The sequence below is a fragment of the Sphaeramia orbicularis genome, chromosome 4 (assembly GCF_902148855.1).
Source record: "Sphaeramia orbicularis chromosome 4, fSphaOr1.1, whole genome shotgun sequence".
Classification (NCBI taxonomy): domain Eukaryota; kingdom Metazoa; phylum Chordata; class Actinopteri; order Kurtiformes; family Apogonidae; genus Sphaeramia; species Sphaeramia orbicularis.
The window spans coordinates 1,431,445-1,445,770 of record NC_043960.1 but is presented as its reverse complement, the minus strand read 5'-3'; the positions used below and the strand labels follow the sequence as shown (position 1 = coordinate 1,445,770).

The 14,326-nt window shown below is 37.6% G+C and overlaps 1 protein-coding gene across 4 annotated transcripts in view; it reads right to left on the bottom strand.

Annotated features, from left to right (window-relative positions):
* swt1 (SWT1 RNA endoribonuclease homolog) overlaps positions 1-8,426 on the bottom strand; it is a 45,890-nt gene extending 37,464 nt beyond the window's left edge. Inside the window, exons 1-6 of one of the 4 annotated variants that reach the window (XM_030133229.1) lie at positions 8,350-8,426; positions 6,691-6,769; positions 6,526-6,581; positions 4,906-5,929; positions 2,181-2,310; positions 71-172 (exon numbers count right to left, since the gene is read on the bottom strand). In XM_030133229.1, coding sequence (XP_029989089.1) covers positions 71-172; positions 2,181-2,310; positions 4,906-5,929; positions 6,526-6,581; positions 6,691-6,765 — 1,387 coding nt within the window. In that variant the 5' untranslated portion in view covers positions 6,766-6,769; positions 8,350-8,426. Of the gene's footprint in view, positions 1-70; positions 173-2,180; positions 2,311-4,905; positions 5,930-6,525; positions 6,582-6,690; positions 6,770-8,032; positions 8,054-8,119; positions 8,271-8,349 lie in introns of those variants that run through there. The other 3 variants (XM_030133228.1, XM_030133227.1, XM_030133230.1) reach the window with 3 other exon arrangements.
* Between the last annotated feature and the right edge of the window lie 5,900 nt (positions 8,427-14,326).

The window sequence follows — 14,326 nt, the reverse complement described above, 5'->3', positions numbered from 1 at the left end:
AAGAATCCTCACTGTATAAACATCCACAGTTCATTTGTGTAAAACGTCACATTAAAACAATCATCAGTACCTCCACAACCATGAGAAATGATCTGCTTCACATAATTCAAGTGACTGAGGAGGATGTTAGTGTCCAAAACGAGGATGAGGTTTTGTTGAGGTTGTTGTTTCCCTGAAAAGGAAAGCTTATGGTTGGTGAACAGTTTTTAGTACTTATCAGTAACCAGTTCAAGAGAAAATTAAAGGTTAGCACTTTAATGAAAACAGTGAGCTTAGAAAAAAAATTAGAAAAAAAAAGAAAACAGTGAGCTTAGAAAAAAAGTTAGAAAAAAAAAAGACAACAGTGAGAATATGTGTATTTTCAATCTTCCATTTTTGGAGCTTGTGAATTTCAGTGTACACACTATCCACCTTTTAGGTAATAAAACTGACCTGTACTCTAGTGGAAATGATCAGAAGACATGTGAGGTTACTCTCCAGCACAGATGTCAAACACACATGGGATGAATTTGCAAAGTGCAAAAATTACACTGAAGATATTAACAAGGTGTTCAACTCATTTTAGTTCCAAACTTGAAAACTGTCATAACGTTATGCCTAAATGTTTTGTGCCTTTGTCGATCCATTGTGATCTGCAATTCAAATGTATAAATGATAAGCTAAGGCATAATATTGTTAAAATTGTACCATTTTTCTTTATTTTTCTTTAAAGAGTTCAGGTATTTCAGGCTATTCACTTTTTGTGAAAGCATAGTTTATAAATGTAAACACTTTTTTTTTGTTTTTGTTTTCTTTTTTGTTTTTTTTTTTCATTTTATTTTCATTGAAAAAGGTGACTAAATATCTCCAACATTACCATTCATACAGGTGTTATCTATTAGAGCCCTTTTTGTATTTCCTATTTTGTACATACAAAAGTGTAAAACAAAAACAAAACAAAAGACAAACATGAACTGGGTGCTTAAATGTAAACACATTCATTGTTTAATTTTTATATTTTGCACCAAAAAAATGGATTTATCATTATTTCTAAGCTATTATCTTATTATTTTACTGGTCAGGCCCACTTGAGATCATATTGTGCTGTATGTGGTCCCTGATACTACCGATCTACAGCTTATTAATGTGTGGGACTCCAGGAAATTGTCAACATTTACTGTTTTTTTAAAATGGCTCTTAATGCCTCAATCAAGACTGCATAGTGTTATTTCTGAATGAGTTCCAGAGTAAATTGTATATGGGTGCTTCTATGAAACTGGGTTTATTTTGATATCTGGCACTTTACCAGCTTTTTTAGACCTAACAATAAAAGAGAAATTTAGACATACTTCCCCCCAGGATGGACCTAATGATGACCTCAGATAAATGCTAAAAAATTATACTCTTGCTCTGAGCCATCGCAAAATTAATGAATGTTTAATAAAACATTGGGGCCAAATATAGGACCAAAATTGGGACATGAAAAGCTACCTAGGTGTCAGTGCATTAGATCTGGAAAACATGGCTTGAAATGGTCTTATAAAGACTATAAATAAAGACACTGTGTTACATTCAACGATCCTATGCAGATTTTTCATAAATCGTCAGTCTCATACCAGGTTTTGTGTGTAACCCACTTATGTTACATGCCCATTTAAACACAAATAAATCATGAGTGATTTTGCAACAGCAGTCATTCTTGTGAAACACTCTGCCTTGCATAATTAGTTTGATTCCCAAAATGTACCTGTGAGAGAATAAACTGATATTAAAAAAGATAGTGTGTAATTTTCATGTCCTTTTCATTGTGTTACATGTGGATTTTTGTATAAAAATATAATATAAAAAATATATAAAAATGTGTTTTATCTGAAAAATAGTTTCTTTTATCTCAGTAGATATTTATTTTTAAAATAGACTCAAAGTGCTTCCAAACTTGCTTCATAACATTAGTCTACATCTGGTTGGAATTTTAGCCCCTCTGTCCTGTTTTAGGACCAGTTTCACTCAAGCACCCATATGCACAGTGACAAGTAAGACCTTTAGTAAAAGTCAGTCATACAGTATCAGTGTTTTATTATAATTTAATTGTGTGATAGAACTGCAGTATCACCTGAGGCTGTATTTATAGAAAAGACATTTATATCAGTAAAAATGTTGAGTCATAAATTTACAGTCTCTACAGGTACAGTAAAACTCACATTGTGTGTCTGTGGCTCCCTCTTCTGGGGGATCTATGTCCATGCTGGTGAGCTCCCCATAGCTCTGCATTACATCCACCTCCAGCCTTTTCTCAGAGCGGGCCAGGTGAAGCTCTTCAACCACCTGCTTCTGAAATTAAAACAAAATAAAAAGCAAAAACTAGGGAAAATAGCTCATGCATTTAAAGCTTTTGATAATATAAATCGGGGGTCACCAATCCTGGTCCTCGAGGGTCGCTATCCTGCAGGTTTTAGATGTATCCCTCTTCCAACACACCTGATTTAAATGATAAGCCTTTCATCAAACTCTGCAGAAGCCTGATAACAACCGTCAGGTGTGTTGGATGAGGGAAACACCTAAAACATGCAGGATACAGCCCTTGAGGACCAGGATTGGTGACCCCTGGTACAAATAGTTGTTGAGGGCTTCTCTCACATCCAGTAAATTTAACCCCAAAATTCCAGATAAGTGGCAGATCTGAAGAGGAAAGGGACATTCATTCACTGTATTTGGAGATGTTCAAGAACTGCAGACTTTTAGCTGGGAATTGGGTTAGTAGAGCAGGAAATTCTGTTAGTGCTGACGTAACATAAATTATTTGTCCTGGGTATCTATCCCGAGCGACAAAGGATAAGATGTAGAGGACAGATCTTTATGGACACATGTCTGTTAAATCCAAAAGAGTCATTTCCTTAACATGGAAATGTATGGGTGGACCAAGTATAGGACGGTGGCTTAAAGACATGTCTGTGTGCTTATATTTGGAGGAAATTACAAATATACTTAAAAATAAGACAAACTTCAAAGCATTCAAGGACAAAGATTCAACGCAAAAGGTGGATGAATCTGGGTAAGAGGGTTTTTGCTTTAATTTCTGCACTAACGTCAGAATCCCTACATCTAATTTCTCGCTTACACAGTAGTGGAAAAAGTTTTCAGCCACACAAAAAGTTTTTTGCACAATCTCAAATATTATCATAAAAGGTTTGCAGAAAAATCTTTACTGTTAACAAGAAAAAATAACAAAGCTGAATTCTTGACAGTTTTAACATGACGTGTCCTGGATGTGTTTCATTATCTGCTGAAACATCTGGTTTTGACCTTGATGGAACAGAGCACATGCAGAACGGAGCATGTGGGTTTGGAGAATGGAACGATACATACAGAGTTCAGTGACTCACATGTGGTTCTACTGCTGCATTCCAGAGTGCTGGGAGGTAGAACATATCTCACTTGAAGTTAACTACATCCCACCTCAAAGTATTCCAGGTGATCCATGCTGAACTTAAACAACAAACATGGAGAGCACAGATCTAAGCTCCTATTTGCTTTGATACTGAAGAGGCATTTGGACTGTGGACAGTACAGTGTTCTCATATATGCAAACCAGATGGAAGAGGCGAAATGACGGATGAGCTAATTATACATTGTGATGTTTTGGGTTTTTTTCATTGTGAACTTGCGCACCTGTGCGCCGCCATTGTTGTGTTGATGTCACGTTGTAGTTTGTGGTGAGGTCAGGGTACTTCTATCTGGCCCCACTTTGCAACAAGGACCTCCGGCTTGGACAGACATTCCAATGCATTTTACCGAGTTGGACGACGGAAACTTCCAGTCTCCCAGCACTCTGGAATGCAGCATTAATGCAGTACATCACAAATGCATTGGGTGTCCAAAAACGTTTTTTTTCCACCACTGTTAGTACAACCTGTGCCTCCTCTGACACTTTAAAGGTGCACATGAAAAAAACATTTATGTCTTAATACCTATGGGGAAACAAAGGTTAATTACTGTTTTGCTTTTCTTATGGATGTGTTGAAGGACATGCAGATAGTTGGTGTGAAAGAGCAGTGGCAACAGCATTAGACAGGGTCAGATGGATGCAGATGATTTGCTGGTCGACCCCTAAAGGGAGCAGCCGAAAGCAGTAGCAGTTCTTTTCTTTAACACACTTCCATACTATGTAGTTAACCCAAGGTTTCTGCAGGTATCAGCAAATCTAATCTAATGCTTTTAATGCCCTTTTTAATGTCATTTTAAACAAATTTAATGCCCATGTTCAACTGCAGATAGAGTATTTATATAGTTTTATGATGATTTACCATCCACAGGCTTTAACCAGGTTCTCAATAGTTTCTCCTCCAATCACTTCTGCTGAAACTTGCAATTTCCCATTTTTCCAACATTTGCTAATATTCCCTCCGCTCTTTTGCCTCAGCATGAGCACGCTCACAGCACGGTGCATTCCAAGCATCTGATGTTGTGACGTTGTGTATCGGCCATAAATAATAGCCAATTAAAGGGTTCCACCTGTCTATCATCACACTATACTTCCGATCAAAATTATTAAATGTTTATATAATCAAAATACATCATGAATAACAATGCTTTTTTCCATTAAGTGTATTTAATGTTTTAATGCCTCTGGACATAGAATTAATGCTTTTTAATGCCATCTAAGGCCTTAATTTGCACAAAATCTATTTAATGACTTTAAATGCTTTTTAATGACCCGCAGAAACTTTGTAACCATATCCTTGGATAAATTATATATTATTTTTCTTTGTATGCATTACAAAACTAAAAACAAAAACTAAAAGCAAAAACTCATTCTATTGGCTGCCTGGAACCATTAAAACTTAACTTTCGTTCTGCAGAGTACAAGGAAAAGATAGAATCCCCCACTGGTTGATAGAATTTGATGAATGTTTCTGAATTAATTACCTGGTGGTGCTGCGGTGAAGGGCCAGGGTCACACACGACAGGGGGCTGGCCTGCTGAAGATGACGTCTTATCTTGATTTGGGGGATTTAAATGAGGCGGCACATCCACGTGGTAGGGAGAAGGTTGGACTGCATCGTGTTTGAAGCTCTTCTGTGACGTCCCAGCATATGAAGGCTCAGTCCCATGTTTCTCTCCATCCCCACTGCCCTTTGCTGTGATATCTGCAGGTCTCACTTTAGCAATTTTTGGGATCTTAAAGTGTGATTTCAGGGACGAGATGCTGAAAGAAATCTTTTGTCGTGTAGATGACGGTTCAGCCGCCTGGTGTGACAGTACTGTGATGTTCCCTGGGACTGAAGTGAAAGTGTTTGACACAACTGAGCTACTTTTTGAGGTAGTACACTTTGTCATCGCAGACTTTTCTGTGCAGGGAGGTATTTTTTTGTCCTTCATATCCTTCTCTAGATGTCTTTGCTGCTCCTTCTGCTTTACCAGCTCCTTTCTCTTATCACTCAAAGAATCTTTGGAGACTGCCGAGGACTTACTCGGCTCCCTGGTTTTGATAGGGTTGAGGTATTCTGCAGTCTTTGGTGCTTCATCATGTTGGTGCTTCCTCTTCCTTTCTTTCTGCTTCTGTTCCCTCTGCTCACCAGAAACCAAACTGGGCCTCATTAGTTGTGTTTTTAACCTAATGGTGCTCCTCTGGGAAGACCTTTCATCGAAACTCCTTTCCGAAGTCGTCTTTTTAGACCCAGGAAGCACACCTGCAGCATTTTTCAAAGGTTGTGAAGGTCCCTTTTTCACACTGTTGCTCCCGCTGACAGTAGCAGTCTTTCCTTTACGACAGGAATTATCTTCTTGTAATGGTGCGGTGAAATGTTTTGTTTTAGTACGTTCCTCGTCCTTATGAACAGATCTGTGGCCTGTTGCTTCTGTTTTATTCAGTCTGTAGACAGGCTTTTTGATGTGGCGGGTGCTTTTGCTGTCATCTCTAACACTAACAGAAGCACGGTGGTCCCTATGTCTACATGTGTAAAAACAAAGGAAATAACACATCAAGGAATAATCTAAGAAAATTTACGATGGTTCCAAACTGCAGCCATCATGTCATATTTTTCAACCACAAACAGAAATTTTCATAACTAGGTCCACAAATGTCACTTGCAAATACGCCCTCCTGGTAAATCAACTTTATAAGCCTGAAGTGACAGTTATTACATTTTGGAGTTACTAAAAACTAGTGTTCATCTCTGTTTTGCAAAGATGAAGAACAGTAGAGCTCAACAGCACAGACAAATACGCTAAATCAGGTTACACACGAACAATACTGTACATAGTATGAGTATGAACACAGTGGATTTTATTATCAGAGTAGTTATCTGTACCAGTTAAAATGGAAAACACAGGCATGGGATAACTTGCATATCAAATTAAGTTGTACATCTGCATTTTGTGCTGTTGCTTCTAATATTATCAAGAAGACACACTGGTAATACTAGTGCAAATGTTAATCTGAAGCCCTGTGTTAGCAAATGATGTTCAAAGTAAAACATAATAGTGCCTTATTTTTCATTCTTCTTAATATCTTTGTAAAGTGCTCTTATTGGGGACATTTCTCACCTCGCCTCACTGGCAGCATCTTTTTTCGTCTTGCTCTTGTGATGATGTTTGGATGTCTAAAAACATGTGAAATAAGTATTAAATCTTTTTTTGAACAGCTGAACGCACAGTTGAACCTGGACTGACAATAACAGTGCCAGGTACACACAAATGCCTCTAACTCACCTTCACCTTCTCATCTTCATCACTTGAAGATGAATCGGACTTCTTGCGCCTCTTCTTTTTTGACTTTTTAGACATTTTCCTGTGAAGGTAATTTAGAAAAGCAGGTTTGGTTAATGAATGACCTAAGGGAATAATCAGTCTGAACAACACCACCACCATGCTGATTACTGGTTGGTTCTGCAGATATCTGCCAGTAGTTCCTTACTGAAGAACTCAGAACATAAGGTACTGTGCAGAAGTCTTAGGCCAGCTTTAGCTAATATTATATTTACAGTTGTAATGAGCATAATAGCTATTTTTTAATCTCTATTAAAAAACAACAAAGAAAAAATTTAGGGAAATATTATGTACAGCATTAAAAACTCTAAAATATGTGGCTTCTACAGGACACAATCAGTGTGATCTCTGTTCCCATGACAAAAGTTAACCAAAACAATAAGAAACATCTGACACGTGTTCAGTAAAACCTGCTGTAAAACACTGGAGGATTAGTTCAGAAAAGAAAAGAGTTCAGAGGCATGTTAAGAGCAATGGAAGCTCATACTAAAAACTGGATACTTCAGTCTGTTTTTTCCTGAAATTTTTATTTGAATGCTGCTCTATATTACCGTTGTTATGCTCTTGTTAAAACAAAAAACCTACTGGTAGTCTAAAACATTTGCACAGTGCAGTACAGGATTGTACGACGGCGTATTAGGTCCACATAAGAAAAAAAACCAGCTTGTCACTATGAGAATAAAGTCAGAATATAACAATGAGCAGTTGTACCTACTCATCGATGTAGAACTGTGAACATTTGATGCAGTTCTTCTTTCATTTGTGGTTTAGACACAAAGGCCAAATACTGAGTCTGTCCTCCATCCACACATTAGTTTAAGGACTTTGAAGACAGTTCACACACATTTGGGTTTGTTGTCAGAACTGAACTGATTAGTAGCAGATTCCCTCTTCTGTTTCAGACAAACTGCTGCAGTGTTCATCTGTAGGACTATCAGTGGAAACAGCAGAACTAAACACACAGGGTTTGAGTTTCTGAACAAACTGTGGATTCTACTGTGAGTTTATCAGTCCAACAGAAGGAAAGGATCTGCTTCAGTTGTGTCCTTCACTGTAAAACCAGAAACTGTTGAATTTTCAAAATATTACGAGTTTAATCTCATAAAAGTACGACTTTATTCTCGTTAAATAATGAGTTTTTTTAAAACTACGACTTTATTCTCGTAGTGACAAGCGGTTTTTTTCTTATGTGGCCCTAATAGGAATTGAAAATTACTTAAAAAAAAATTGTATTCTTCATCATGCCCAGGTACAACCAGAGTTAGCATAATTTTAATCTACTTACAGATGTAGCTAGGTTAGCTCCTGCTGTTCAATCCAAAACTCTCCTGTGTGTGAGGGGTCTCCTGTGTAATGACACACTTATAAATACCTCAGACATTTTGTAGAAATCAACAACCGACTGTTCAGATGCATTAGTTCAAAAATATCCAACGTTTTTCGTCACAAATATGTACAAACAAAGGCTAAATTTAAGCTACATTTGATCGTCTGTTTGCTAATCACGAAAATAAATGTATTATCTTGAAATTCTCCTCTACAACATAAACTGGATGTCATAAATTGAGACTAAGTGTAAATGGAAGAATAACTAAACAGTACCTAAAATTGAGGACTCCTCTGGTGCCGACACCAAAACATGCGCTCTTCCGGTTCTTCTTCTTCTTCTACGTCAGATATTATTGTTGTTCGTACATTACTGCCACCACCTGCACTGGAGGAATACTGCTAACAGTAGGAGGTCAAAGAAGCCCCAGTAAAAGGGTTCTCTTCCACTGGTTTCACTGACTCCTCGGTAGAAGACAACCACAGCCTTCCAACCTTTAAACTAAGACTGACAAAAAAAAAAAAAGAAAAGAAACCAAATGAGATGCTGTAACTGTTCTTCATGTGGGAGGAGGCCCTCCGAGGCCAGAGGGGCTGGAGTGTGGAGCTGTGGCAGATCACCTTGACTTGAAATGTGCAGACAAAACAGACAAACAGTGGGACCAAAGTCCAGCGTGGGACAGAAAAAGCTCACACTAAGACTGAACTTTGGTTTAAAGCATGATGACACATTTATTACTATAATGGCAAAATTCCTTATATCCATATTCATATATATTTTCATATATTTCATATATCATACAGGCCTCTAACTCTATTTCAGATATATTCATGTCACTGTGTATTCCAGAGCAGTTTGGACCTCTTTTGTGTTGTGTCCACAGTAGAAGGCCAAACCCACATTTCTCACAGTGGTCTTATCTCTCAGTTCCTGACACTAACCCAAACACTTTCCACATATTATAATTTTCTCATGGGAGACAGAAGACTACAGTGTGATTTGTATTTTTGGGGTCAGAGCGTCTCAGTCTTTAGTCTGAGTGATATCTCTTTCTATGGAGCTCCAAATAAAGTGATTTCTTTGACACTGAATGCTTGAACTGACCCTTCTTTTTTGAAGATGAATTAGTACAGGATTATTTTTCCATAACAATTACAGTTCAACTGTACAAGAGTAACAATCAAATAGAAAAATACTGAGCCTGACTCACTACAGATTTAACAGCTGGGTTTTTTTGACACTTGTTTTTTATTAGTCGTTTTATCCCTTTTTTTTCCCCACCAAACACAAACAAAACAGAACAAAACAAACAACAATTGGCAATAAACACTTGTTACTGTTCTAAAACAAGACCAGAAGTTGGCACTGGCATGCAGCATCACCCAAACTATACAAATCTAATCTGAGCAACAACTTTCTCCTCTTGATAAATCCCACATCAACTGTCCCCCCAAAAAAACCGGTCCATTTATTCCACCTTGTCCTGTAGAGCTCTGCTTGTATTTCATCCACTATGTTCATTCCTCCAGTACCGGTGCTCAGGCTGAGGCCATCTTGGGGTGATTGCTTTTTTTGCTGCAGCTCCAAAAATCTTCAGGAGGTACCTGTCATTCACCGTCAAATCATCGGGAAAATCTCCCAACATTAACAGCAACATTAACAGCTGTTTTATACTGTTATACTGAAACAAAAGCCTGATGATCTGTATTTACAGTCATGGAAAAAATTATTAAACCATCAAAAGTCATCAAAAACAATGGTTCTGCAATCCAGTCCTACCTCCTGTGAGTGTCATGTGACTAAAACAGACAGAAAAGAAAACATGGAATGAATAAAAGCACTGTTTTTGTCAGTACAATGACACAGATACTGATGTAAGAGTTTAAGGGATTTTGGTTATTATCAAAAAAAAAAAAACATGTAAAATGACCAGATATCAGCTCCTAAAACAACTCTCATGAGCTACTTTTGTTGTTATTATTATATTTGTCCAAACAAATGGACCTTTAGTTGGACCAGGCATTAAAATGAACAAGAAACTGAAGAAAACAAGCGTGGGGGTTAGGGTTAGGGTTAGGGTTATGTGAACCGCAGATCTTGGTGTGAACTGATGCATGATCAAACACGTGAAAGGATGAAAATGTGTACGTATACCACACCAAATGCTATAAGAAGTGGCATGACATACAACACGATTTCATGAAATCAGTCTCCTCAAATAAAGGCTCTGAACCCCAGCTGGTCCTGTCAGACGTCCATCCTCCTCAGTCTGGTTCTGCTCCAGGTTTCTGCCGTTCCAGGTACTTTTTCCTTCCACTGTCACCAGTCACTAGTGTTTGTTCTGGAGGATTCTGTTGGTTTCTGTAAACTGGGTTAGAGTCTGGTTTGGATTGGCTCTATATCAGTGGTTTCCAGCCTTTTTTGTCTCCTGAGCCCATTTTAACATCATAAATTTCTGGCGACCCCAGACATTCAAAATGGAGACTTTTTTTTTTTTTTGCTTCAATTAATTTGTTTTTTGATCATGTAATAATTTGCTATACTATGTTTCAAATAAACATTAATGTTAGAGGACATTTAGTCTATATAATGTCTATTATTGTGGACATTTAGTCTATATAATGTCTATTATTGTGGACATTTAGTCTATATAATGTCTATTATTGTGGACATTTAGTCTATATAATGTCTATTATTGTGGACATTTAGTCTATATAATGTCTATTATTGTGGACATTTAGTCTATATAATGTCTATTATTGTGGACAGAGGCAGTAAATCCAGGTGTAGATTACTGCACAAAGGCTCAGGATCTGTCCAGTCAGTCCAGCTGGGATTTACAAGGAGGACAATTAATACTGAACAAACAAGAACTGAAACTAGGAATTATGAAGAAGCTGCAGCATCTGAAACTGACCACAATGAACATTTGACACAAACAGAACCACAGTGCTGCAGTTTCACACTCAGTTTGTGTTTCATGGATTGTGATTGTCTCTGTCAACTCAACACATATTTTTTATTAGTAAGGTTTTTCTTTTTTTTTTTTTTTTTTTTTTTTTCAATTACTAGAAATTTCAGGCGACCCCACATGGAGTCCTGACCCCAAGGTTGAAAAACACTGATATATATGTGAAGTAATGTAACGAGACAGCTTTTGTTATGATCTGGTGCTGTATGAATCGGATTTGATTGATTGACTGATTGACTGAATTCTTCTTCCACCACTTCTGTTCATCTCTGCAGTACAAAAGGGAAATACTGAAATTGCACTTCCTTGTATTTTCCACATAGTGACACTACAGCTCCATTCAGGCAGGTTTTACTGGTGCCATACATGAATGTCAAACGCCACCTCCTGGTCCTCGAATCAAGCCTGGAGAAACACTGCTGTTGAAGGCTTTGGAGGTGACAGACATTACGACTTACAGATGAGCTGTGAGTTGTTCCAGCTGTAGGAAATCATGTCAGACCACTTCAATAATCTTGGACAAGAATGACGATAACAGATAGGGACTGTGGCCTAAACAGTCCAAACCCACTGGGATTGAACAGATGACACAGTTTGGATTAGATCAGTGACATGTTAAATCCATAACGATCACATTTAAAACATAAAACGGCTTCTCTGTTTTGCACATCATAGACGTGGCTCATTCTGCAGGCTTTAGTTGTGATAAAACTGCTGTAAGTTGGGATGAAGGTGCAGATGTCAGATCTCCAACAGACCGCTTCATAACATTACATCATCAGAGGGCTTCTTGTTGTGAACCAACTTCATGAAACTCAATCTTTGCTCTGAACATGAAAGAAAAACAGTCATTACACAAATTGAAATCTGTCCTTATGTCATTCTTGGTGAATCAGACCAGACAGTAAAACCGCTGCCCACACACACACTCATTCAAACACGTCTCGCCTCACCAGAAGATTGAGGCCGATAAAGTGAATTGCAATGTTGTTTTTACTTCATTATTCTATTATAACGGCTGAAAAAAGCCTGATAAGCGAATGGATGTTTGAGGTCTGGCCTCAGAACGCAATAAAAATGAGGCTGAAAACTGTCAGAGTTTGTCATGGGAGTTTTGTTGTAGCAGCTTTGATTCTAATAACATTTTAGGACTGAAGTATTCCTCAAGAGATTGTGTGATTCACTCAGATCGTGCCTGATTTCTACTGACTGACGCAGCTTAAGAGCTCCAAATTCTGGCCCATTTGTTCAGCCAAACATCTGTGTGCCTCTGCCTGTCTCTGTGTCCCCTGTCTCTCTCTGTCCAGGCCATTCACACACATTTGGCTTCGATCAACAGGCAGATTTGGACGGACAGTCAGTGCTTCTGGTACGCCTAGGTGAGTGCACACACATGTCTGGGTGAGTGATGTTTGAGTACGTGTTGGGGAGGGTCTTTACTCCGCTAATGGTTTACTCAGAAACCTGAGCAGGGTGTTTTATGAAAATCTGAAAATATTCTTTCAGTCGTTTCGATAATGGGCCACTACTGTGTGTGCGCATATGTGTGTCGGGTTAAAGAGAGCGGGCATGTGTTCAAATCAATTTTATGCTTTTTGATTTAAGAACAGCCAAGGTCGTCTGAGGTCAGCTATGCACGGGCAAACACTCAGACTAAAAGTGAACATGATGATGGATACACACAGCCTGGCTTCAAGGCTGATCACTTATTCAGCTTCTACTTCCGTCTACAATATTTTATCTTGTAGCTTTTATTAAGTTGTATTACAGTCAAGTCCTGTCTAATCCCAGCCTTGGGCTCTCGATGCCCCCCCTAAAAGCCCCAAAATACAAACTAGATTTGGTTACTTGCAAGTTATTTAAAAGGAAACACCTATTTTCCACGTGTGAAATGAGAATAATAATACATTTTACGTATATAGCACCTTTAAAAAACAGGTACAAGGTGAGCTGCTATATGAAGTAAAAAAAAAACTACATAATATAAAAACAGCAAAGCAGAAGCATTTAAAACAACATCAAATGCATCAGAAGAACAAAGACGGAACAAAGAGAAGAACTACAGTAAAAAACATGATATAGTAATTATGTAAATGTGAGTCTATATGTGCATTTGTAGAAATTTCTTAAAATGAGACACTGACCTAAACTTATTTATTAAGATAAGATAAGATAAGATAAGATAAGACTTTATTCATCCACGGTGGGGAAATTCAAGAAGCTTTTATTTTAAACCACAAAAAAAACAAAACATGTTTATTTGAAAGGTCATCTAATAAAACGATCTTAGCAGGACAATAACTTTTAATGAGCAAATAGACACAGACACAAATGAAAGGAAACACTAACATGGTTGGTGTAATGAACATCGTTCACCCAAATACCTTCCCTAAAGTGAACCAGATCTGAACCACCTTTACCCTGGTGTGTTCCACAGTGTATTTTGTGCTTCTCTACTTATACACTGTATATTTGCAGCTCCTACTTGTTTATCATTTATTGGCATCTGTATACTGTCTCTGAATGTGTAAAAATCTACAGGTTTGCATTTTACACACTGTCAAAATAAAAAATAAAAGGCCCCACCTGGATTTAACTCAGCAAATAGTTCAGATTCTTCCACTGGATAATTACTGCGATAACTGATGCAGTGAGTAGCGTCTCATTTCTCATGTTTTAAACACCCATCAGTTTGACAGAGAGCCTAATTATAGCCCCGCCCCCAAAGAGGAAGGAAAGGGGTATTGTTTTTGGTTCAGTCGGTTTGTTTGATTGTTAACACTTTAGCAGCAAAACTATTTGTTCAGTTCATACCAAACTGAGTTTATAGATTGGTAGTGACCCAGAATAGATGTCTTTATATTTTGGGAAAGGTAGGTCAAAGTTCAAATTTTTAATGAATTTTAAAAATATTTTTCCCCCATTTACTTATACCACTGGTCTACAGTTTTTTAGAAATGATTTGCTTCAGACATTAAATGTGCTAAATGTTACGTATTTTAATAAGATTAATTGGAAAATAAATGACAAAAGTGCCGGTTTGCTGATGTTTTCAAGGTATATGATTAAGTGTTATTCCACATATATATTGGTTTATGTACATTTATGTAATAGTTTTATAAATCTTCCACTAAATAGAAGCTGTAAAGTGAATATATTCTAATGTGCAGACAGTGTTTTGAAGTAGATCTTGTAGCTCTGAGACAAATATTCCTTTGGAGTCAAACCCATTCTCTCGTTAATTCTTGAATTTCACATTTTGACCCAAGGCTGTATCTTGG